This window comes from Erythrolamprus reginae, chromosome 7 (assembly GCF_031021105.1).
Source record: "Erythrolamprus reginae isolate rEryReg1 chromosome 7, rEryReg1.hap1, whole genome shotgun sequence".
In the NCBI taxonomy this organism is placed as follows: Eukaryota; Metazoa; Chordata; class Lepidosauria; order Squamata; family Dipsadidae; genus Erythrolamprus; species Erythrolamprus reginae.
Genome location: NC_091956.1, coordinates 34141760 through 34168472, shown reverse-complemented (window position 1 = coordinate 34168472; position 26713 = coordinate 34141760). Strand labels below are relative to the sequence as shown.

General features: G+C 38.6%; 2 protein-coding genes across 2 annotated transcripts in view; one reads left to right on the top strand and one right to left on the bottom strand.

Annotated features, from left to right (window-relative positions):
* ASIC5 (acid sensing ion channel subunit family member 5) overlaps positions 1-15249 on the bottom strand; it is a 40473-nt gene extending 25224 nt beyond the window's left edge. The window contains exons 1-4 of the mRNA XM_070758141.1: positions 15066-15249; positions 4075-4381; positions 3592-3823; positions 2095-2217 (exon numbers count right to left, since the gene is read on the bottom strand). Of these exons, the coding sequence (XP_070614242.1) occupies positions 2095-2217; positions 3592-3823; positions 4075-4381; positions 15066-15249 (846 nt within the window). The remainder of the gene's footprint in view (positions 1-2094; positions 2218-3591; positions 3824-4074; positions 4382-15065) is intronic.
* Positions 15250-21493: 6244 nt separating this feature from the next.
* The window catches only part of TDO2 (tryptophan 2,3-dioxygenase), a 28125-nt gene continuing 22905 nt past the window's right edge, over positions 21494-26713 (top strand). Inside the window, exons 1-3 of the mRNA XM_070757304.1 lie at positions 21494-21757; positions 24409-24514; positions 26474-26564. Coding sequence (XP_070613405.1) covers positions 21723-21757; positions 24409-24514; positions 26474-26564 — 232 coding nt within the window. The 5' untranslated portion in view covers positions 21494-21722. The remainder of the gene's footprint in view (positions 21758-24408; positions 24515-26473; positions 26565-26713) is intronic.

Sequence of the window (26713 nt, the reverse complement as noted above, 5' to 3'; positions counted from 1 at the left end):
GGGGTTTCTTCTTGCTTGGCATAGCTGGGGTGAGTCTTAATAATCTATTTGTTGATTATTGATTGTTTGACTAGGATGTATGTCGAGATGAGATTTGAGTAAGGAAAGCTTAGATGTGACTGCTGGTTTCCTTTGCAGCCACTAAGGGTGGGGTGGGGGTTGGAGCGTCCTGTAGAGATCTTAAAGTTGTTGAAACAGGGAGTTTTTTTAAGATGTGACTGCTGGGTTCCTTGACAGCCACTGGGGAGTTGTAGCGTCACTGCTGGATGAGTGGTTTTGAAAGTAGAAGCTCAGGGTCTTTGTTAAATTATCCCCTTGGTAATGGTGATGGCTATCCCCTGTTTATGTGTGGAGGCAGTTGGGATTTTGGTGTTGGACTCCTATTGCTGCTGCTTCAGAGTCCTTTGGGATCAGCTTTCCAGCTTTGGAAAGATACAGAGGTGTTATGATCTGCAGGAGGCTTTCTTTACGTCTTCCATCCACTCAGGTCAGTTTGCCGGGCTGGGGGGATCGACTGTGCTTCTTTGAAAGCTCTAAGGTACTTTGCAGGGCTGTGTAGTATCAGGGAGGAAATGAAGCTCTTCACGGTTTGCTTTTCCACCCACCCAGGTTAAATTGAAGGATTGGGGGGGCTAGCTGCGCTTTCTGCAAGATTCCTCTCCCTTCGAGTGAGCAGAGCTGAGTTATTAAGAGTTATTCAGGGACAAGAGGGAGTCAGGTCTCTTTCAGAGCTGTTTGCACTTTGCTGTATCTTCTTCCTCCCTCCTGTTGGGATATAATCTCTGCCTCTATTCTGGAAAAGGACGTACCTCAGTTAGAAGTCTTGTAGCTTTGGATTCTTGCGAAGTCAGCTGCTTTGTTGTTGTTGTTGCTGCTTTATTGTTCCTCGTGGGTTTATGGTATAATTTTGCTCAGAAAAGCACTGTTCCTTTTGATGAATTAGACGTAATTCACCAGCTATTATTTTAGTTTTATTCTGTTTATTTTGTCTAATTTGAGGAATTTTTTTAGTTAATTTCCTATCTTTAACCTATTATAAAACTAGTGGTTAGGACTAGTGGTGAAGTTAAACATCTGCCTAGATCGCCACACCTTATCGTAGACAAATGGGTATTCAATCTTTCTTGAAGACATGGAGTGAAGTAATAACTATAATTTAGCTCACATAATGAGGAATTTCCTTCTTATTCCACATTTGGATCTTTCCCTTTAAGCTTCCACTCATTAGTTCCTTCCTTATACACTGTGACCTCACTTCATGTACGGAAAGATTTTTATCTCATCTCCACTTCTTATTCGGGCTAAGTCAGTGTTTCCCCACCTTGGCAACTTTTAAATATATAGACTTCAGCTACCAGAATTCTCCAACCAGCCATATCAAATTCCACATATCTAGGATAGTGGTGGATTTAAAATAATTTTGCCATCGGTTCATGTGTGTGCTCATGTGCACACTCGCATGATGCTCCTGTGCATGCACAGAAGCTTTTGCACATGTACAGAAGTGTCTGGGCAGAGCCTCCTGCCACCAGCACTACTGGTTCTAAGTACCGGTCCAAATTGGGAGCAACCCACACTGCTGATCTAGCAGTTGCTGTGGTTGAGAAACACTGTGCTAATCATACCAAATGTAACTACATAAGCAAGAGCTGTGGTGGCGCACTGTTGCATGAAGTGTTGCATGCTAATTCTGTTGATTGCCAACTGATAGCAATTTGACAGTTCAATTCTCAGCCTTCTATCCTTCTGATGTTGGTAAAATGTGGACCCAGATTGGTGGGGGCAATATGCTGACTGTACAATACTGCTTAGAGAGGGCTATAAAGCACTGTAAAGTCTAAGTACTATTGCTATAACATTTTGCCCCATTGGAGCTGCCCCTCAAGTTAGTTGTCCCAAATTCAACCATCCTCATTAAATTTCCTTCCAGTAGATAGAAAGTCATAAAAACAGCAGATAGTTTACATCCCAGATACCAGCTTTGTTTTTTTCTCCTTATGACTTTCTACCTTTGACAAGGAAATAGCAAACAAATTATAGCAATTCACTAACCAGTGGAGTTTCAAAAATAGTACATCATGAGTATATCTCTACCTGTTTGACATCAAAAATCAAACTGAGGCCTCTTCCAGAAAGGCTAATTCTTCTTCTTGTAGGAAGGTTAATATGATTAAAAGTAAAGCAGTTCCCATATTCAGTAAAGACATGTGCAAAGTCCTTCCATGAAGAAAAAACAAATGAAAAATTGAGTTAGTATTTTCTCACAGATATTTTAGGTGTCAGGTGGCATTTTAGTATCAGTTAATGAAGAGGTTTGTATTACACAGATTTGCAAGTATCTAATTTCTAATTTAAAAAACCCTCAAGATTGAATTTCAGCTCTGGCTAAAATTCACTGTTGAAAGTAGGCAATCAGTGCAGGTCTCATCATGCTTCAGCTTTCAGTAAGGTCCCATCAGTGAAATCAATGGACTTTAATTAGGGAGTTTTCAGACACAATGCTTTTATTTAGCATAAATAAAACCAGTGAAATATGTTTGTGGGAGCTGTTTGTTTGTGGGAGCTGTTTGGGACACTGAGAAACAGTTTTTCATCCCTGTCCTTCTGTCCTTTTTATCACCTACAAACTAACTATACAAACTATAATACAAACTATAATTCTATACTTGTATGACAAATATATATATAAATGATGTATTGTGAGCCTGGTTGGTCTAGGGCAGTGATGGCAAACCTTTTTTTCCTTGGGTGCCAAAAGGGCATACATGTGCACTATCATGCATGCACGAGTGTCCACACACATAATTCAATGCACAGGGAGAGTAAAAACAGCTTCCCTTGCCCCCCTGAAGCCTTCTGATTCTGTTGCCAGCGAAGCACCTGTTTTTGCGCTGGTGGGATTCCCCTGAGCCTCCCCTCCAGACTTCCATGTTTTTGCGATGCTGCAGGGGAATCCCAGCAGGGGACTCTTAGAGGAATCCCAGCATCACAAAAATGGGTGCTTTTCTGGCAATGGAAGTCTGGAGGTGGGGTTTCCCAGCGAGGGGAACCTCAGCGAAATCGCAGCTGAGGCTCCCCTCGCTGGGAAACCCCACCTCCGGACTTCCGTTGCCAGCAAAGCACCCGTTTTTGCGATGCTGGGATCCCCCTGCTGGGATCCCCCTGCAGCATCGCAAAAACATGGAAGTCTGGAGGTGGGGTTTCCCATGGAGGGGAGCCTCAGAGGAATCCCAACGGCGCAAAAATGGGTGCTTTGGCTGGCAAAAGGGGTGAATTTTGGGCTTACATGCATTAATCGCTTTTCCATTGATTCCTATGGGGAACATTGTTTCGTCTTATGAACTTTTCACTTTACGAACCTCGTCCCGGAACCAATTAAGTTCGTAAGACAAGGTATCACTGTATAGCCCTTTGCTAAAAATCAAAATATGCATTCTGACAGCTAAACATGCTTTCTCTTATCCTGATAGAAAACCTGTCTTTCAGTTTTCAGACAATATTTTTTCTGACAATATTGCCTTTTGGATTGTTAGAGAAAGTATTTATTTCAGCATTTAGCTAATACATATTTTATAAAAACAAAAATGTTACCTTTGGGTGGCATTTTTTCCCAAAAAATTCACAACTCAGCAATGTGCTGCTGTTCAGATAGAAACCATTATCTCTTGTAAATTCTTTGATGCTGAAATTTTGATTCCCTTGAAAAAAATCTTGTAGTTCTTGACTAAACTTATCATCAGTACTGAACATACGAAGAACTCCTGACACTATGCTCCATAAGAAGAAAACGATGCTCAGGTTAGCTACTGCTTGAGTTTGGAATCTATAAACATAAATCAGAAATGCAAATATAAGTTCTGAATGTTTGAGTAGCCCAAGACTGTCTATATTTTTTCCCAAAGCAAAGATGAATTACAAAGAGGTTATTTAATTTTACATTGGCTATAATATTGTAATCTTTAATTCATATAAATGCATACTGTAAAATGCTGACATGGTGAGCCTTGATGGTTGCTAATTGTAATCTTCAGAGCTTAAAGTAATATAGGACACAAGGAAGAAAAAATGTCTTACCTGTTCAGATTACAAAATGTTACAGCAGGAAATTCAATCTTCTCCACATATTGAACGACCACTGAGGTTGTGGTGGGCCAGCTGAAATAATTGATGAAGCGACAATAAACCTGCCAGGCAACTAGGACAATGGAGCCCAAGACTACTACCATCCATAAAATCTTGCGTGTCTTGCTCTTGGTAAGAATAATATTGTGCACCCCATGGAAGGAAGTTGAAGTTGCAAACTCATTGTCGTACTTCTTCCTTTCTTCCAAAGATGGCAAAGTCTTTCTTGTGAAATAGAGCCTGGATTTTTCCAGAATTCCTTAACATTTAACAAATAATGAAAAGGTCCACTCAGAATGAGTTCAGCTGGACAAAGAATACATTAACCCCCCGCCTTAATAAAAACATAGTATGGTCAATTTTCAATTATTTTATGTATTTATTCTTGCTGTCTACTTATTTGGCATGTATTTACAAACAAATATTAAGAAAAAAGGAAGCATAGATTAGAGAGAAAGAATCCATGCAAATGTTTTGCCAAAAAACCCATGAAAAATTATCTGAAATTATACTACTTTGTTAAAATATCAATAATAAAGGATGGTATTATAATGCAAATATAATGCTCAAAAAAAAAATAAAGGGAACACTTAAACAACAGAATATAACACCAAGTAAATCAAATGTCTGTGAAATCAAACTGTCCACTTAGGAAGCAACACTGATTGACAATCAATTTCATTTTGTTGTCAGCACATTCAACTTTGTACAGAACAAATTATTCAGTGAGAATATTTCATTCATTCAGATCTAGGATGTGTTATTTGAGTGTTCCCTTAATTTTGTTCAGCAGTGAATATAAAATGTATTCAGAAATATTTTCCTATGAATATAGTTGTTTTTCTATTATTTCACTTTTCTTCTTAATCTCCTCCACAAGCAGCAGCCCAAGCCTATACCTGGTTAATCAGATTTAAGTAACATGGTTTTTTTCTAGGTATATGAAAAATTACAACTGCAGTTTACCTGCATATTGTATTCAAAAGAATTAACTATTCAGTATATTTTCAACAACAAAAGTGTTTACAATTTTCAATATGTCCATAAAAATGAATAATGCTAAATACCCTAATATAACAGCCAACTCAGTGTAATAATAATTGTGGCATACCTTTGCCATGAAAGTTCCTTAATTTTCTAAGCTTCTCCATTAGACAAGTACTAGAAGATTCATCTCTAAAACATGGAGAGTTAATTGCTTTTATAACATCAGGAAATGGGTGGGATTCTATTAAATACACAGCAACGTGCAATTTGCCTATCTCTGTTGCTACTCTTTCTCACACACATATATACACAGACAAGAAGACTAAATGCATGCATTTAAGCATACAAAATATGAATGACCACTTTTTAAAAACACTAAATAATAATAATTAATGAACTAAATGATAATTATTAGAATAAAACAAAAAGGCAATGACAGATTTTGAGTAATTTTTTTTTTGAAACTTTTTAATGCAGTTGAATAGAAGGCTTTGTGTGATTTCACTGCATTAGCTGACAGACTTTCCTGTGAAAGCAGAATGCTCAGCTATTGCAATTAATATCCAAATTGATAATTTGATTCACACACATTATTCTTCACAAGGGATCCATGTTACAGTTCTATCAAAGTTTTGTGTTTTGAAGTAATTTTCATGTATTCTAATGTTCAGAATCTACTCAAAAACATATGTAGTAGTAATAGAATGTGTAAAATCCAATTGGGAGAAAATACATAGCAAATCTGAATAGAGTTACAATATTCTGCAAAACAGGGCTGTTTATTATACAAGAAGAAGCCTGCCAGTATGCAGTGATATCACAATTGCTCTTCTTAATTTACAAAGTAAACATGGAAAGGTGAGAGGAGTATTGCATTAAAAAATTATGAAAATTCTTAATATCTGCAATTGAGTAAAGTTCATGCTGAAAATTACAATGAAATTAATGAATGTTATATATTATCATTACTATTTAGTAATAAAGCCAGTTTTAAATAATAAGTAAAGTCGCCTTGTTTAGAGTGACTCGCTCCCTCCTTAATCAAGGGGGAGTTGAACCCTTGCAGGGTAGTGCTGAGGCATTTAACAAGTTTTTTGCAGATAAAATCGCTCAGATCCAGACTGGTCTTGACTCCAATTGGAATGCAGAGTCGGCTGACAACAAGTCAGTCGAGGTGATGGGCCCATCTTAGTCCACCTGTTTGGAGCAAGTTTGACCTGGTGACACCTGATGAAGTGGACAAGGCCATTGGAACTGTGAGTTCCGCCACCTGCTTGTTGGACCCGTGTCCCTCCTGTCTGGTCTCGGCCAGAAAGGAGGTGACACAGAGCTGGGTCCAGGAGATTATCAACATTTGTCTGAGGGAGGGGTCCTTCCCGGCTCCCTGCAAGGAGGCAAGAAGCCTTCCCTCGACCCAGCCATATTTAACAATTATTGTCTTGTCTCCAACCTTCCCTTTATGGGGAAGGTTGTTGAGAAAGTGATGTTGCTCCAGCTCCAGTGGTCCTTGGAAGAAGCTGATTATCTAGGCCCACAGCAGTGAGGATTCAGACCCGGCTACAGCAAGGAAACTGCTTTGTTTGGCTGATGGTTGATCTCTGTTGGGCCCAGGACAGGGGTTTATCATCTGTCCTGGTGCTACTTGACCTCTCAGTGGCTTTTAATACCATCAATCATGGTATCCTTCTGCGCCGACTGGAGGGGTTGGGAGTGGGAGGCACCGTTCTATGGTGGTTCTCCTCCTACCTCTCTGGTCGGTCGCAGTCAGTGTTAGCAGGGGGTCAGAGGTCGACTCCTAGGTCCTTACCCCCCACTGTTTAATATCTACATGAAACCGCTGGGTGAGATCATCCAAGGGCATGGAGTGAGTTACCACCAGTACGCTGATGATACTCAGCTGTACATCTCCACCTCGTGTCCACTCAGTGAAGCAATGAAAGTGATGTGCCAGTGTCTGGAGGCTTTCAGGGTCTGGATGGGTGCCAACAGGCTCAAGCTCAATCCAGACAAGACGGAGTGGCTGTGGGTACTGCCTCCCAAGGACACGTCCATCTGTCCATCTATTATCCTGGGGGGTAATTATTGACCCCCTCAGAGAGGCTTGCAACTTGGGTGTCCTCCTCGATCCACAGCTGACTTTAGAACACCATCTTTCGGCTGTGGCAAGGGGGGCATTTGCCCAGGGTCGCCTGGTGCATCAGTTGCAGCCCTATTTGAACAGGGAGTCTTTGCTCACGGTCACTCATGCGCTTATCACCTCGAGGTTTGACAACTGCAGTGCTCTCTACATGGGACTACCTTTGAAGAGTGTTCAGAAACTTCAAATAATCCAAAATGCAGCCGCATGAATGGTTACAGGCCTTCCAAAGCATCCCCATATTTCATCATCACTCCATGGACTGCATTGGCTGCTGATCGGTTTCCGGACACAATTCAAAGTGTTGGTTATGACCTATAAAGCCCTACATGACATAGGGCCAGGTTATCTCTGAGACTGCCTTCTGCCACACAAATCCCAGCATCCGGTGAGGTCCCACAGAGTTGGTCTCCTTAGGGTCCCGTCGACCAAACAATGTCAGCTGGCGGGGCCTAGGGGAAGAGCCTTCTCTGTGGGGGCCCTGGCCCTCTGAAATCAGCTCACCCTGGAGATTGCCCCCCACCCTCCTTGCTTTCCGAAAGAGTTTAAAAACGCATCTTTGCCGCCAGGCCTGGGGACAATTAGATCTTCCCCTGAGCAACGAATGTCTTTAGTGTGATTTATTGAGTGAATGTTAATGAATGTTTTAAAGTTAGAATTAAGGATCTTTTAAGTATATTGATTGGATAAACTGTATTGTTATGTCTTTTATATATGCTGTGAGCCGCCCCGAGTCCTCGGAGAGGGGCGGCATACAAATCCAATTAAACTAAACTAAACTAAATGCTTTTAATTTACTTATGAAATTTCACAAATCTCAAACAATTAATTGAAGAAGAAAATTCATGAACATTAACTCACTAGAGGGAGCTCAGCAACTACCCATTGGAATTTCAGATGTTCAACTTCATTCTGGGACACTCAAAATGAAATGGTGATAATATACATAATTCTATGAAATAGTCATTATTTGCATTAAATGTATTTTTGTCATGGTGTTGGGAAACCCTCTTTCAAAATAACAGAGGAAAGATGTGGGTTTGGTAGCTGGAGAACATGGTACCTGCTCGGTTGATTTATTATCTGTGAGTTTCTCTGAATTGCTTAACTATAGTAAGTTCATATCTTAATTACATTCAGCTGAGCTAAAGATAGCTATTAAGTTAGCCTTTGTCAAGATGGCACATACCCATTTGTGATTCCATTCTTTTTCATTTGATTCAATTAATTAATATTGATATTAATTAAATAATCTGTCTAATTTAGATTGATTACTTAATTTTGACCATTGTGAATGGTTTATATGTATCTCATTAGCTATTTGCAATTATGAAATATAGCAGTATGCAAAAAAGTTAAATACACAATTTCTCAATAAATAATTTAAAAATCAAATACAGTATCAGCAACAAAATCAGAACTGGCTATTGTATGGCTTCTTCCTTGGGCAACCCCATCTACCTCAAATTTCCATGGTTTTAAAGTAGATTATGTGACTATCTCATGTATTTTGACTCTCTGGAGCATAAAGGTAGCATGGGAATTATTGCAAATAATGTCATAATGAACAGGCATTGTTGCAAGAAGGCATAGAAAAAAGGTGAGAATTGAGTATTTTTTTTAAAAAAAAATCTATAATGTGGTTTTTGTTCAGAGACATGATTAGTTGGCAGCTATTTATCCCATGCAATCAAAGACTCAGGGCAAACAGTGTCTGAGCAAAGGGTGGAGGGCTAGAGGCCCATTGGCAGGAGGAAGGTCAATGGAGGAGGAAAGTGATGTGAATGGGCTGAGTTCTCAGGCAGAAGGAATGGTGCCGTGGGGGCAGTGTGGAATTGGTGATCGCAGGGGCTGTAGAAGTACAGTATGCAATGCAAGATTATTTTAAAAGTGCCATGGCTCCTCTGCAGGTTTTTTTGGGGGAAGTGGTGTTAAAAGTTTTTTGGATTTTTATTTTTAGAATATACATCAATATCCATACATGAACAGTGCAGCATGTGGGTATCATTCATTTTGGGACAAATGTCAGTAATAATATTAATGGTATTTGTTAGATTAATCAAACTTACAAAATCCTTGTATTAATACTGTATACATATTTGTTTTAAAGTAGTTATTTAATATTTCAATGTTCCATTTTAATGCCAATCACAATATTATTTGAGTTTGCATTGTACTGCCCTCTTTCAACCTCTAATCTTTCCTTGTAGTTATTGCTGTTTGTTAAAGCAGAGAACAGAGAAAAAAATTAAACCCGAACGAAAGGAACTAAGGCGAAAAGAGCTAAATACTTTTTTAAAACATAGAAAATTGGACTTTCAAACTGGGTAGGCATTGTTTTGAAAAGGCATCTTAAAATGCTGGAACGATCTACTTGAATCATTGACTTTGCTTCTAAAAATTGAATTAAAATTGGATTAAATAATTTTACATTTGAAACAATGCTGAAACCTAAACTGAGGCTGCCCCCTACTGATGAAGGAAAATATATCAAATCCCTGCAAGCCTGGGAAAGTTTCTGATAAGAGAAATAATAAGAGATATAAACAATATTTCTCCGATAAAAGATCTAAACAATACTCATCATCAATTTTTATCCACCCTGCTAGGAAACAAACATTCTCTTGATGACACCAATTTTTAAATCAGTGTTTTGTTTCTAAAAACCTTTGCTCCTTATTGGATGTTGGCATTTTGTTGGAAGTATAAATGAAAACACCACTTGTGCTCCTAATTCCTTAACTTTCTTCCCTAGCTTTTTGTTGTTGTTGTTGTTGTTGTTGTTGTTGTTGTTATTATTATTATTATTATTATTTATTAGATTTGTATGCCGCCCCTCTCCGGAGACTCGGAGCGGCATTTGTAATCTCTTGTTATTGTTTTCAGGTTCCTTGTTGTGTCATTTGTCCCCATATGTAGGAGAAGAAAGGGGTATCCTTGTGGTTGATTAATTTGCTAAGTCTTTAAGTTACATCTTTGATTTTTGCTTTATGGGGACAGCATATCTGTATATAAAGACACCCCTTTCTTTTGCTACATGATTGAATGCCTTTTCTTCTCTTTGAAATGTCATTTTTTCCCCTGTGCCATTGAATGTCCAGTCTGCAAGTTATAGTTTCTGAGACCCCAGTGTATAAACAGTGGTATAAACCACAGTTGAAAAAAGAAGAAGCCAAGGATAAAACCTTTCAGAATGTCTTCTTCAGCTCATGTTTTCTCTATGCTATTTGCTGAACCTTGTCCTTTATTCCTCCCACTGAAAATGAGTATGTGATTGGATTATTAATATTGCATCAACTGTTATCCATATTTGCTTAACCTTCAGTTATTTGATCTCCCATTTACTTAAAGCAGCTATTAATTGTAAATGGAGGTTAAATGTAAAGGGCAATGTGTGAGAGGAAATTACAAAATATGCAAGGGACACAGGAAGTACACACACACACACACACCTATACATATACACAAAGACACTAATGCATATTTCTATGGATTCAAGATAAGATGTCTGACTAAAACCTTCTCTAAGTCTCACTTGATTTTTATTTACAATATTTAATCAACATGAAAAACAATAAAAGAGATTTTGGCAAGATGCATCTCAATCCCAACAAAATTGCCATAATTTTTCTACGCATAATTATTTCAGTGCAGAATTAAACAATATTGTCCTCCAAACACTCCCAGCACATTGCAACAGCATTCCATGTCGATGTTTTAAAGCTCTGTTTCCAAAGCACTGTTTTCAATTCTGAGCTATTGTAAGATTTTTCTGAACAGTTAGACTACTGTAATAGTGATCTATCAGGTTTCCCAGCTTTTGAGTATGTTAAATAGCCCCTCCTCCAGTATCTGATCACTGCCATATATAGCCATTTCATGCTGAGCTAGTGGGTTGCTATGCCCTCCGCTGATCTGTAGGTTCCTGTTTTTTTTCTCTTCTATCTGATATAGCCAGTTGAAGCCTTCTGGCAACTGGTTTTCCCAGCATTTCAGCCAGTACAATATTGCAGTTTGTTACTTCTCCCAAAGGCTATATTTTCAGTGACAGGTTCTTTCTAACTATCTGCCCAATCCATTGAAATGGTTCTCTTCTCTACAACTTCTGTCCCAAATTTGCAGCATAGGCCTTTTAGAACAAAACCTCAACCCAAATGAATACCTTTTTTTTTTTTGCTTGCTTCAATGGAACGTGAGAAACCATAACTATTTCTTTGCCACAAAGGTTCCACGTACACAAAAAAAGGATAACGAAACAACAGAGTTAAAAGGGACCTTGGAAGTCTTCTAGTCCAACTCTCTGCTCAAGCAATAAGACCTAAACCACGTCAGACAAATGACTGTCCAATCTCTTCTTAAATACCTCCAGTGATGGAGCATCCAAAACTTCTGGGGTGACCCATTCCACTGACTACTTGTTCTCACTGTAAGGAAATATCTCCCTAGTTTTAGATTGGTTTTCTCCTTGATTAATTTACATCCATTGTTTCTTACCCAGCTTTTAGAAAATAGACATCTCTTCTTTGTGGAAGCCCCTTAAATATTGGCAGATTGCTATCAAGTCACTCCATTTCTTCTCTTCATTTGATTAGACATGCCCAATTCCTATAACCATTCTTCATATATTTTAGCCTTCTATTTCCTAGTTATCTTTGTTGCTCTTCTCTGCACTTTTTATAGACTCAACAACTTTTTTATATTGTGGCGATCAAAACTGGGTGTAATATTCCAAGTGTGACCTTACCAAGGCACTATAAAGTGGTATTAACACTTATCTGGTCTTGATTCTATCCTGCTGTTAATGCAGCCTAAGACTGTGTTGGCTTTTTGATGGCTGTAGCACATTGTTAGCTTAATTGGTTGTCAATTTAGCAAAGGATAGCAGTTGTTTTGCTTTAATCAGTGTAGCACTATATAAGTGATGGTAGAATAAAGATTGCAGGGAAGAAAGGGTCTGAGTTAGAATCCATGGATATAATGTGGGAAGGGGATGTGAAAGTATTCATAAAGTGTAAACATCTGGGAGAACAAATTTTAGAAAACTAATAAGGAGAAAACAAGTAAAGTTTAAGTAAAGGTGGGCACTGAGAGACATATCCACAGAGGAGCCAGAAAATGTATGAATATCCTATTCATGCAAGAACAAGGAGAAAATGGGTTGTGGTAGCCATAGTCTATATTGAGCACCAGCCTGGATCTTGCCAACCCACAGTAATCAGTATTTTAATTTCTAAAGTTAACTTCAGAAGGAGCCAAAAGCATCACAGAAGACAAGCTTGTCTAGAACTGCCATTGAATATGCAAATAATGAGATCAATAGCAGGCAGATTGTATGAGTAATTGTTCTCTTCCCAGTTAATGACCCTTGTGAAATAATTAAAAGTGTAAAGGGAAACTGCTATTAAAAACATAACGCTGAACATAACACAGTATAAAGGTTTGCAATTTATATGCAAGTTAGTTGGAAGCACTCACACTCATGGTTAATTGCAGAAAGACTTCTAATAATAAAGCATTATTTCAAGGTCATCATTGTATGAAGTATATAGGTAAAGAAAGGAAACCCATTTGCAATCACTTTTCTTTATGCTGAAACTGTGGAATGTGCACATACTCTAAGTCTTCCTATTGTAGTAAGTTTTGGAAACATTTAAAAGCATAGTTGAACAGTCTATTGCCCATAGGTTGCCTCTAACTCTCAGGATAGATTTGTGGACCTTCATTATCCTAAGCAGGGGAGGTGGGTTTCAATTTTTGTTTGACTTCTATGCTGCCCACTCCCAATGAGACGCAGGGCTGCTTACAACAATATAAAAACACAACACAATAATAAAAAGAAGTCAAATATTAACATTAGCAATAAAAACCCCGTGTAAAACCCACAAAGCAAGGAGTCCAATCAACACATATGCATAACACTCATACACAATTTAGCCATGGCTGATGTAATATTCATGGATCCCAGGCCTGGCGGCAAAGCCTGGTCTTCACAGCCTTTCGGAAGGCCAGTAGAGTAGGAGCAGTATGGATATCGGAGTTGGTTCCATAAGAGCAGGGGCAGCCACAGAGAAGGCCCTCCCCTGCAGCCTCACCAACCTGCACTGCTTAATCGACTCAATCTTCCCCAAACTCCAAAATTGGACCCAAATTGAATTGTTGACATTCATCCATTTTGCAGTCAAATTTCATATTTTGACTATTTTAAGAATTAGGCGTGCTACAAAGGCAGTCTTCAAAAATCAGACATGACTGAATGGAAGAAAAAAATAGAAACAATTACTTACTAGGATCTCCTTTTCCTATAGTATAAACCTTGAAACAACCTCCTTCCCAAGTGGGACCAACAATTTGTAAGCTTGCTGTTCAAGTGATTTTCTATGTCATAAAAAACATTGGAAGCTCTCTATTGGAAGAATAACATATGTAGCTCCCCAAAAACGCAATTTTGTTTCTTACTATGATATATCATTATTAATTTTAATATCACAGTTCAATTTTCTGACTTCATAAGTTCAATACAATTTCAAGAATGACATTTGTGTAGTTTCTTGAATGAAATGTACTTTCAAAATAGCATGGGGAGAGGCAAGGTATATTTAATTATTTCTCCCACATGATCGTTGACTACAAAAACAGACTTAGACAAATAAGGTGTAAGAAAATGATTTCTTATCATTGCTTGATTTCTTCCTGGGTTTGCCTGTGTCTGTGATGGTGAACCTATAGCACAGCGGTCCCCAAACTACGGCCCGCGGGCCGGATGCGGGCCGCTGAGGTCATTTACCCGGCCCGCGGCAGCGTAGGAGATTTTACCATCTATAATATACGAAGTTCCCGAATCTCATCTCCACTCTGCTGCCGAGCGTCTGGCGGCGGCAAGGAAGAGGAAAGCCAGGGGGGCGGGGAGGAAAGCACCCTATGGCAGAGCAGCAACAGTTCCTCTGAGAAAGAAATTGGCCAATTGCTTTCCTCTCCGCCCCCTGGCTTTCCGCCTCCTCCTCCTCCAGACGCTCAGCTGCAGATCGTCTTTGTCCCTCCAGTGCTGCTTTTTTTTTTTTGCACCGGTGAGGTTTGCGCGCGCTTGGGCACTTTTGGCGTGTGGGGGGTCTGCTGCGGAGAGGGAGAGAGAGAGAGAGAGAGAGAAAGAGGAAGACATAGAAAGGGAGTGTGAGAGAGAAATAACGCAAGAAAGAGAGGGAGAGAGAGAGCGGAGAGTGCTGCTTTTTTGCTTCTTCGCTGCCCGTGGGGAGCCTGGAAGCCCTGCAAGAGCATCTGGAGGGGGCAATAAACAAGACCGGCTCTTGGTCCCTTGAAGCTGCCGCCGCTGCCGCCCACCAAGGAGATCCCTTCGCCCGAACGGAGGCGGCGGCGGCGAGCTCAAGGAACCAAGAGCCGGTCTTTCTCGGCGCTGAATTGTTGCAGCTTCTGAGGCCGCCTCCGCCTCCGGGCGAAGGGATCTTCTCGATGGGCGGCCTCGGTTCAAAAACGACTGGCTCCTTTTCTGACCGAGGCCGCCCACCGAGGAGATCCCTTCGCCCGGAGGCGGAGGCAGCCTCAGAAGCTGCAACAATTCAGCGCCGAGAAAGACCGGCTCTTGGTTCCTTGAGCTCGCCGCCGCCGCCTCCGTTCGGGCGAAGGGATCTCCTTGGTGGGCAGCGGCGGCGGCAGCTTCAAGGGACCAACACCCGGTCCTCGTTGAGCTGAGCTTCCTTTGGCTTCCTTTGAGGCGGCAGGTGAGCTTTGCAGCTTTTCATCGAAGGAAGCCAAAGGAAGCTTAGCTTGGGGGCGGGCCTGAAGCAGCCACCGCCGCCTACTCCACCCTGAGCTTCGGCTGCACTGGGCAGCTCTGGCTGGCGTGGGGCAGCAGGGCAAGCCGCGAAGGTGGCGCTGCCAAATGTGGGTCGAGCGGGAGGGCACTGAGCAGTAGCCGTAAGGAGGCAGTGGGGCGGTTGGCTGCAAGGCACCGGCGGCGGCGGCTTGATGTGTTGCAGGACGCCGTACATTGCTGGCGCTGCGCATGGGGCTGGCACCTCCGTCCCAGCCCAGCCAGCGGGCCAGTGCCAGCCCTGTACCCAAGCATAGCGCCAGCAATGTACTGCGACCCGACGTCGGTGCCACTGTCTTGGAGCTTCTGCTTGCAGCCGACTGGCTCGCGGCGCGTTGCAGGGCAGAAAAAAAAAGAAGAGAGGAAGGAAGAGAGAAGAAAAGGAGAGAGAGAGAAAGAAAGCATGAGAGAGAGGGAGAGAAAACAAGTGAGAGAGGGAGGGAATGTGAGAGAGAAAAAGAGAAAAATGAGAAAATGATGGAGGGAAAGAACGAGGGCGAGGGAAACAAAACAAATGAGAAAGAAGGGAAAAAAGGGAGAGGGAAGAGAAAAGTGGAAAGGAGGGAAGGAGGGAGGGAGGGAAAGAAGAAGAAATGGAGGGAACAAGGAAGGAAGGAAGGAAGAATGAAATGAATTGAGGGGTGGAGGAAGGAAGGACTTTTTTGGGGGGGCGGTGTAAATTAAAAAAAAAAATTCTCTCAACATACATTCAAACAATACAATGTACCATCTAATTTTCCCTGAATAAAATGCAGTATTTTGTCAGTAACTAAGATCAATCATCAAAAAAGTTGCAAAAGTTTTTTTTCTAATGTTGTGATCCAGGTACATACTTTTCTTTTAATTAAATTCCCTCCTTAATGTTCCTTCAAAAAGTACACCAATTATATTTCTAACTTAACCATTATGCCAAAGTGCTTTCTTCTTTCTTTATATATTTTTCTATAAATATTTTTATATATTTTTCTATAAACCAAGAAAACCTTGTATAACCAATCAGATGTTAACAAAAGAAAATTAAAAACAAAACATAAACATATATGAATTTCAGACTTCTGCCCCCCCCCCTCTAAATAGTACGTTCCCATTTTGGTTTTTTACGTTAAAATAAGGTATGTGCAGTGTGCATAGGGATTTGTTCATAGTTTTTTTTATAGTCCGGCCCTCCAACAGTCCGAGGGACAGTGAACTGGCCCCCTGTGTAAAAAGTTTGGGGACCCCTGCTATAGCACGTGTGCTGGAAGAGCCATCTCTCCGGGCATGCCAGCCATCACCCGTTGCTGTTCTGGGTTCTGGTGTGCACATTCATGCCAGAAGCTGGAAGACCAGTTGATGGACATGCATGTACACACCAGAAACTGGAAACTCATCTTCCTGATGCACATATGCACACTGGGGAACTGCTCTTCTGATTTCCGGTGCTCCTGCACATTTGCACCAGGGAGTTGCTCTTCCGCTTTCCGATGCTCCCCCCTGCACGTGCACATGCTCCCATTTTAGCACTCGATGCCAAAAAAGTTTGTCAACACTAACCTTGCCAAAGTAGGAATCAGGCAAAGAAAAGACAATCAATTTGACATTCCCCGCTTATGCAATGTTTTCCAGCTAAAGGCAACACTCTAAAATGGATATGGCCATATCAAAAAAGTGGTTTATTCATATATAAAGTGAAAAATAAATCACATCAAAAATGAAATGCTTTTAAAGAGTTCAGCGTTTAAAACATTGCATAGATATAAATGGTTTTCTGTTGATGTCATCCACTGTACCAGACACTATTAGAAAATATCTCATGTTGAATTTCCCTTATAATCAAGAGGAGGTTTTAAGATCATGCTAAATCATCGGGTTGATGCAAAGAGCTGGAGAAGCACTGACTGTCCATCCTGAGTTGTTCCTTTCCTTTTGATTAATATGCTGAATAGTACTGATAAGCTTCAGCTGATCCCATGATCCAGAAGGGTGGCATAGAAATCTAATAAATAAATAAAATAAATGTTCCAATTTCAATTTGACTGGCAATATTCAAATAATATTTATTAATATTCAATAAATAAATAAAATAAATGTTCCAATTTCAATTTGACTGGCTTGCTGAAATCTGTGCCTTCACAACTATGAGTCTAATAATCAGCTTAGAAGTCTCACAAAAACAAGATTACTGATTATTGCATACACATGCTTTCTTTACCTAAACATTTTAAAAGAGAGAGAGAGAGAGAGAATAAACATTGATTCATGAGTAAAAGCCTAATTTGCTTCAGTTAGGCAAAGTATTGGTTTCAGGATTTCTGGAAAGATCAGTTGCAACCATTTATGTAAAATGTTAAAAAAAAGAAGAAAACTTTAAACAAATGTAAGCAAAGAACTTGCTGTTTCTATTGGTTTAGCAGGAAGGTGGTTTTCTTTCCCACCCCTCTTGCTTAATGATCGAGTCAGATGATCGGAAACCTGGGTTTGTTTTAGTTAGCATTCAATTAAAACTTGTACATGCCAGAAACTTACTCCTATGGTGAACAGAGGTATCCCCAAGCTGGAAAATTGTTTACCTTTTCCATTTAACAATCAGTGCCCTTGACAGGGAAAGTAGCACTTACATTTATTTATTAACATTCAACATTTATTTTATGGCTCACAAGCAAAAGTTTAAAAAACACTGCTCCCTTATGGGATTGCCTAATGACAAAGCAAGAGAAAAGCCAAACCTTTTCTTGGCACCATGTGTTCAAAATAGACCTAGGCACATTGTGGATTTTTTTTTGTGGAATCAGCCCTGATAAAGCAGCCTCATTTAGTGTCTTTGTACAACTATCATGGTGACCCAAAAGTAACTTTGCAACAGTCATCATATTTATGATCTTCTTAGCCATCACGTCCTAACTTGTTGTGGAGGAAAATTAATGTCACTCCTTTTTAATGATAGTGAAATTAGTTAGAAGAGTAATCTTAAGAGTTGAAAATTCAGGAAGAGAAACAGTTAAAAAGCTCATCATATTTTTCTGAAATTTTCCACAAATAATAAGAGAACTATAGTAAATATACAAATTGACTCTGAAAGGTTGTAAATTGTCATTCCCTAATCTGGTTCTTTCCAAATGTTTTAGAACAGCAGTCTACAGAAATTTCCATTATTATCAGTGAAAAATAAAATATTGCAAAGTTATAACTAATTTTTTCAGGATAAGTGCCATATTTGAGTGGTGCTAAGGGTCAGATTAGAGCTAACAACAACAACAACCCTCAAAAATTTTATGGACATTTGTGTACAATTGAAAATAACATGATTTCAGTAATATTACTGTAATATTATAATATATATATAATTGGTGTATAATAACAATTAATATGCTTATACTTTTTTCTGTTACAGTAAACGCTTCTATCCCACTGCAACTTTCTCCAAAACTTTCTTGGTATCAGTCCTAGGAACATATATTGTGCTCACTGCATTACGGTCAATTTACTCCTTTCATCTTATCTCATGTTTGGTCTCAATATTTGCATGGCAGCGAGTGTTTTTTTCTGCGGCAAAGTCCCCTGTCATTCAAGCAGTCAGCAAAACCTTCAACAACTTTCCATAGAAAGTTAACTGTTTTCCACAGCATTCTATTATGCCATCTAACAGTCTGAAAATGATTTTGAGTAACTGAATTAATGAGATCTTTCTCTAGTTGCTGAAAATGATCATATATATATATATATGATCTAAGTCTAAGTCATCACATGAAATAATAATCCTCTGGTACAACAAAGTACAGTATTTGTTATAAAAATGACATAACATTACATGAGTATAGCACAAACATTGCTTGTTTTCTAATCTATCAAGTGATATATATGCATCATATGGGTCATTATCAGCCATTCTAAGATAATGTAGTATTACATTATGTAGAATATATATATATATATACACATACAGATAGAATTGTCGGCTATCAATAAAATGAACTGCCTTGGAAATGGCCCTGGGTTGGGCCGAGAGGCAAAAAAAGGAGCTGTGATGTTCCTTCAATATACCAGGGTGATTCGACACAAAATGTAACCCTTCCCTGGTACAGAGCTGAAGGGATTGGATACTGTAGCCTAGAGGATAATTCTCTGCCTTACAAGGCAAAGGTTGCAGGTTCAAGTCCCAGTGGGTATGGCTAGCTGATGAGGCCAAAATAAGGCCGAAATAGATCTATCCTAGTCTCCCTTAATTTTCAAATTCAGCTTAAACATGTGACACATACAGATAGAATTGTCGGCTATCAATAAAATGAACTGCCTTGGAAATGGCCCTGGGTTGGGCCGAGAGGCAAAAAAAGGAGCTGTGATGTTCCTTCAATATACCAGGGTGATTCGACACAAAATGTAACCCTTCCCTGGTACAGAGCTGAAGGGATTGGATACTGTAGCCTAGAGGATAATTCTCTGCCTTACAAGGCAAAGGTTGCAGGTTCAAGTCCCAGTGGGTATGGCTAGCTGATGAGGCCAAAATAAGGCCGAAATAGATCTATCCTAGTCTCCCTTAATTTTCAAATTCAGCTTAAACATGTGACACATACAGATAGAATTGTCGGCTATCAATAAAATGAACTGCCTTGGAAATGGCCCTGGGTTGGGCCGAGAGGCAAAAAAAGGAGCTGTGATTTTCCTTCAATATACCAGGGTGATTCGACACAAAATGTAACCCTTCCCTGGTACAGAGCTGAAGGGATTGGATACTGTAGCCTAGAGGATAATTCTCTGCCTTACAAGGCAAAGGTTGCAGGTTCAAGTCCCAGTGGGTATGGCTAGCTGATGAGGCCAAAATAAGGCCGAAATAGATCTATCCTAGTCTCCCTTAATTTTCAAATTCAGCTTAAACATGTGACACATACAGATAGAATTGTCGGCTATCAATAAAATTAACTGCCTTGGAAATGGCCCTGGGTTGGGCCGAGAGGCAAAAAAAGGAGCTGTGATGTTCCTTCAATATACCAGGGTGATTCGACACAAAATGTAACCCTTCCCTGGTACAGAGCTGAAGGGATTGGATACTGTAGCCTAGAGGATAATTCTCTGCCTTACAAGGCAAAGGTTGCAGGTTCAAGTCCCAGTGGGTATGGCTAGCTGATGAGGCCAAAATAAGGCCGAAATAGATCTATCCTAGTCTCCCTTAATTTTCAAATTCAGCTTAAACATGTGACACATACAGATAGAATTGTCGGCTATCAATAAAATGAACTGCCTTGGAAATGGCCCTGGGTTGGGCCGAGAGGCAAAAAAAGGAGCTGTGATGTTCCTTCAATATACCAGGGTGATTCGACACAAAATGTAACCCTTCCCTGGTACAGAGCTGAAGGGATTGGATACTGTAGCCTAGAGGATAATTCTCTGCCTTACAAGGCAAAGGTTGCAGGTTCAAGTCCCAGTGGGTATGGCTAGCTGATGAGGCCAAAATAAGGCCGAAATAGATCTATCCTAGTCTCCCTTAATTTTCAAATTCAGCTTAAACATGTGACATATATATATATATATATATATATATATATATATATATATATGTGTGTGTGTGTGTGTGTGTGTGTGTGTGTGTGTGTGTGTGTTATTATATATATATTCTATATAATGTAATACTACATTATCTTAGAATGGCTGATAATGACCCATATGATGCATATATATCACTTGATAGATTAGAAAACAAGCAATGTTTGTGCTATACTCATGTAATGTATGTCACGTTTATAACAAATACTTTGTTGTACCAAAGGGTTATTATTTCATGTGCTGACTTAGACTGCAGCTGATTATTCTTTTTAAAATTTCTTAAAATAAAACGTAATTATTTACTTGAAAAAGTGAAACCAATATTTAATTCCATTTGTCCATACAGCTATGATAATTGCAGTTTAGGGTAAATGGAATGATAGACTTTTTGGGTCAGTTCTTTTCTCTAGATACGACACATCAAATATTTGCTGAAATTGAGATGAAGTAAGAGGACATGATGTATCACTTCAGCAAATGCTCTGTTAATGATTAGGTGAAATTGAGTAACAATGTTCAGTAAGGACAACTAGGATTTGGAAAACTAGTGAACAATTCAAAATCTCTTGAAGAATATTGGGACATGTTTTCACTCAGAAAGAATTATCAAATTTTTAGAAGATTTTATTAAATTTATACATGTGGACATTTGATTGCTTGAAAACATTCTGTTTTCAGAGCTGTCTTTCTATTTATGTTTTGAACCTAGGATTTATAAACAATTCATAATTTATACATATTTAAGTATATCTGACTTTTATGTAGAAAATTTATACCACTTATATATTATCTCCTTCTGCTCTGTAGATGTTATGATAAAAAAAATTGCAATAACTGAAGACTTTGAAGTTCCATTAAAAGTGCTCCTGTTACCTGTTATGCTTGTGAGGGTTTTGTTTTATTGTGTTTTGCAATTTGTGTTTGAATTGAATGAGGGAATTGTTCAGTTAACAAGACAGTATTTCATGAAGTTAATTTCTAGATATGTCTGAATCTGAATGTTAGCAAGGGTGGGTATTTCAAAGAAAGGGGCAGGCCTAAATTGTTGATCAGATTACATAAAAGAATGCACTTAGGAGATGCAATTTATTTTATCTCAGGATATTGGAACAGGTGATATTTGATACTAGAGTCATGACTGGATGTCCATTTTGGAAGAACAAATATCAGTAAGTAGATTTCTCTTTTTCATGAATAAGAAAGAGATATTGGGTTAGACAAAAACAAATGAAATACTGTACTGTAGATAAATACCAGTAAGTAAGTAAAATAATAATTTAAAAAATCCTAGAAGCAGCTGGGTTTTGGAATCCTATTTTTATGTCTTTGCTTTAATTGACAAAACCAGAATCAGTCTTGTCTTGTTACAAATTCAAATAACCAGCATAGTAATGTAATCTGTTATAATGTTCTCATATGTGTTTGCTTGTGTGTGTGTGTGTGTGTGTGTGTGTGTGTGTGTGTATGTATGTATGTATGTATGTATGTATGTATGTATGTATGTATATAAATAATACCTAATCAATTACAGTGTGTCATCTGGGTACAACATTTTAAATCAACATTTTTTCTTTGACCACTATTTTCTATTAAGAAACAACTCTACTTTTACAATTCAATTAAACTTATCCTCTATCAAACCTTCCCATTTCATTTTATTTAACGCCATATCTCTTTTCATTTATATTCATTTTCTATCGAATGATAAAAATGCTCCCATACATCATAATACTCTGATTCTTCTTTTCCCTTTGATTGCCATTGTTAATCTGTTCATTTCTGCACATTCCAGTATTTTCTTAATTATCTCTCCTTGTAGGATGTTACCTGCTTTACAATTTTGTGCAAATATATTTAGGTAGTTATTACATGAATGATCAAGTATACAATTTCTTTACTATATTGCTCTGATAAAATACCTAACAGGAATAGTTCTGGCTTTAGGTTGCTGTGTCATGTTGCTGTGTCATCTTTTCTAACCATTTTCGAATTTGTGCCCAATAATTTTTCACTTCTGCACATGTCCACTACATCTGATAATACCAGTGTCTGGGTAGCATTTCCAACATTTAATTGATTTATCTTTAAACATTTTTTTCCAATCTTTCCAGAGATATAGGGCATTTATAGAATTTTTGTACAGATTCTCCTTATATGCTTTTGCCATTGTTAATTTATAATTTCTTTCCCATAATTGCTATTTTTATATTGAAATTTTTCTGCTCATGCTATTATTGTTTCTTTCACTTGCTCTTCTTCTAATGTAATACTGAGTAAGTAACTATACAATTTTTCATCATTCTGTCCTCTGTTCCTGTGAGTATTTCATCCAGTTCTGTCATTTCCAAATAAAATTCACATAGTTTAACATATTTTTCATATTTTGCTTGTATTTGCAGCTATTTGTACCACGCCATATCAATCCCCTGTTCTTCCAATTCTTGTTTCCTTTTCAATCTTCGCTTCTCTGATAAAAATGTCTTTATATCTAATAGTATTTCCCATATTAGTTCTATTTGGAGGTATTCCATTGTTGAAAGTCATATTGCTATTTTCCAATAAAGTTTCTCATGAATTTTCTCTTATACTGTACTAATAATAGTATGCATTTCTTATATAATGCCTTTTAAAGTAATTGTGTATTTTATTATTTCCTTATCATAGAAAGGCATGCTAACCTAATTGCAAGTCATGACCTTCTAATGTCAATAATCTTGTATTTCTTAGCACAAGACATTCTTTTATCTATGATAATGCAGCTTCCTGATAGTATAATTGCCAGTTTGGAAGTCCAAATCCTCCTCTAATTCTTGAATCTTGAAGCATTTTTATATTGATCCTCACTTTTTACCTTGCCATATAAATTTCATGGTCTTGTTGAGACTTTGAAAATATTTTTATTGGTATCATTTGGAAATAAATACAACAATTTCGGTAATATATTCATTTTAATTGTCACTATTCGGAACATTAAGAATAATTGTAGGTTCTTCCATCTCTCCAAATCTATTTCAAGTTTCTTTTCAGTTTCTAATAGTTGTCTTCCTTGATTGTCACACATCTTGCTATTAAATGTACCCTGAAATATCTTATCTTTCTGATAATCTGTACATTTGTTTTCTCCACAACCTCCCTTTTCTGTTTCTCCGTAATATTTTTTGCTAAGATTATAATTTTGTCTTTGATAATTTTCAGCTCTGCCACCTCTCCATATTCTTCTATTTGTTCTATTAATTTTGGTCCTCTTCTGTTGGCAGTACAGTGGTACCTCTACTTAAGAACGCCTCTTACTTAAGAACTTTTCTAGATAAGAACCGGGTGTTTAAGATTTTTTTACCTCTTCTTAAGAACCATTTTCTACTTAAGAACCCAAGCCCGGAAAAATTTCCCAGAAAATTTAAGAGCAGCACGAAGGCCCAGCCAGTTACCTGCCATTCCCCCTGGGTTTCCCTCTCTGGCGTAGTATATGCGGGGCAGCCTCGCGCTGGGTGTATGGAAGGCGCGTGCTCCTCCTTGCTGCCTCAGAGTCCCTCTTTTTTAAAAAAAAAAGCCTTAAAGTTTTGGATTTTTTTGATTCCCCTCACCTTACCTTCTTCCTTCGGCAGCGACTATCCTCCTCCTCCTCCTCCCACCCAAATTCCAAACTTTTATTTCTTTCCTAATGGGTTTGCGTGCAGTATTTGCTTTTACATTGATTCCTATGGGAAAAATTGCTTCTACTTACAAACCTTTCTACTTAAGAACCTGGTCACAGAACGAATTAAGTTCTTAAGTAGAAGTACCACTGTACTTAGCTTTGTTATCATTTTTTTATTCATAGATTTAATTTTAGTAAATTGGCTTTGGAAGATGGGGCAGATGACAAATCACAGGAAGGATTAAACAAGGCTAGCAAAGGTGGTCTTATCTATGGTGAATATCTACATGTAAGTATGAGATGGTAGTACTGTTAATAAAATGACTAATTTGCACCTGAATATTTCTGCAATTTCTGTAGCTATTTAAGTATGTTTTATGATTATGAAACTCTTGATTATTGTAATGAATCTTCAAAAGACTTTGATGTTTTAGCTACAGATCCTTAAACTTTCGCAGTAACCCCAATAGACAAATAACCACCTGTCCCCCCCCCCCCCCAGAGTAGTTCATCCAAGCAGCTGGGTGGTTATGAGTCTTACTTTATAAAGGCCAGTTTTCCATTTGAAGACTTGCTTAAAATTAACTTTGGTTATGCGGTTGTTGGTTTTTTGGGATGATTCTCCATTATTTGTCTAGTTTATGTTCTGTCTGGGTGCCCCCAGACTTCAACACCAACTGGAAAAAGCAGCCAGACACACTGGTAAAAGCAAAAGCACTTTATAGTTTGAAAAATAAACACAGAGAAAAACCTGTTCTTCCCAACAGGCAGGCTATGAGACTTCACAGCAGAGTCCTGATGGCCAAACAATACAGCAGACTTCTTGCTGGCACACCCACCACTGTAGAGAATAAGACCCACACCTTTTCCCCCCAAGGTTTCAGTATTCAAAGTCACAAACCAGAATTCCAAGACGCCAAAGATCACAGCCAGGTCCCAGGACTCCCAAAGATAATACTCCACAAGCCAGGAAGGGTGGGTCTGCCTTTTCAGCCTTTCCAGAGAGCACCAAACCCAAACCCAGCTGTTGCCTCTTTAGTGCTGAAAGTACCTGGCTAATTGTCCCCTTCGTTGTGTTGCTCTTCTCTGCCGGAGATCGATTATTGCTTGTGCATTTTCATCTAAGGAATCCAGGCTGCTTGCTGGGGTGAGCTCCCTCTCGGGGGACTCTGGCTGTTCTCCCTCTCCCTCAGCCTGAGATTCCTCCTCCCCGTCTGCCTGAACCTCCTGTTCCTCATCCTCCCCCTCTGAGCAGGAAGCCGGCAGAGGATCAGCCGTTCCCTGAGGGGCCTCAGACGGAATCACAACAGTTTATAAGGGCCTAGCCATCAATAGCATCTAGACTGCAATATAGTTCCACTAGATTATGATGAGATACATTGTATTTAATTTGTGACCAAATTTTTCTTTTCTCTCAGCAAAATATGTTTTGAATACATTTCCATATTAGATTTGTAACAGAATAATACCTTAGGCTCTCCCAGTTGTACTATAAATTAATATATAGTCATGGATTATTTTATTTCTTTAAAGAATAAGGTGGCAGTGTTTGTGGGGCAGAAAAAAATATGTTATGCTTTTATTTATAAATTGTTCATCTTTTTCCAGCAGGGTTTCCCTGCCAGACAAAAATCAATAGTAAAAAAATTACTGAAAAAGCTCTACCAGTCAAAAAAGCTCTACCAGTTGAACAAACATGTTCTTTTCCATACCCATAAGCTCCTATATTACTTTTAGGATGAGAATCATTTTTATTGGCTGTTGGGTTTCACACCCACCCACCCCAAATATATTCTTGTCCTGCTGCTGTGGCAATGGGACAAGAAAATCAGGTTTGTTTATTTCCTAATTACGTTAAGGTGGGGCTGGAGCAGCTGCAATAATTTTGCCACATTAAACATTAGTGCTGGCTCGAAAATATATGATATCCCTAGGCTACATTGAATATGGCACCATCTCCTTCCATTTTGCATTTTTAGAATGATTCAGAGAAAGGAAAGCATTGGTTCTTCCCAAACTTTGGTGTCCTACTCATCCTTGATCTAAGAACAGCCCTATTGAATAATATGTTTAAAGACATGATGTGTATGGGCATGACTTTAAAGCTATTGTTTTCAAAATATAAAACTGATAATCAAAATGGAAGTGTGAATTTTTAAATAAAGATATATTCATTATGTAATACAGAATTAAATGACATTATCTGCAGAATTATTGAAAGATCATCTTAGTCTTCTTTCTTTTAAAGCTGGATAAAGTATTAAATGCACAGGAACTTCAGAGTGAAAATAAGGGAAACAAAATTCATGATGAACATCTGTTTATTGTGACCCATCAAGGTAAATCCTGAACAATCCAGTTCATTTTATTATCTGGTGATTACAAATACATGTTTGCTTTTTAATTAAAAATATTTTATTCTATATACTATTTTAGTATAAGTTAGAGCATGTGTAAAAACAGCTAATGTAACACTTTAAATTCCATA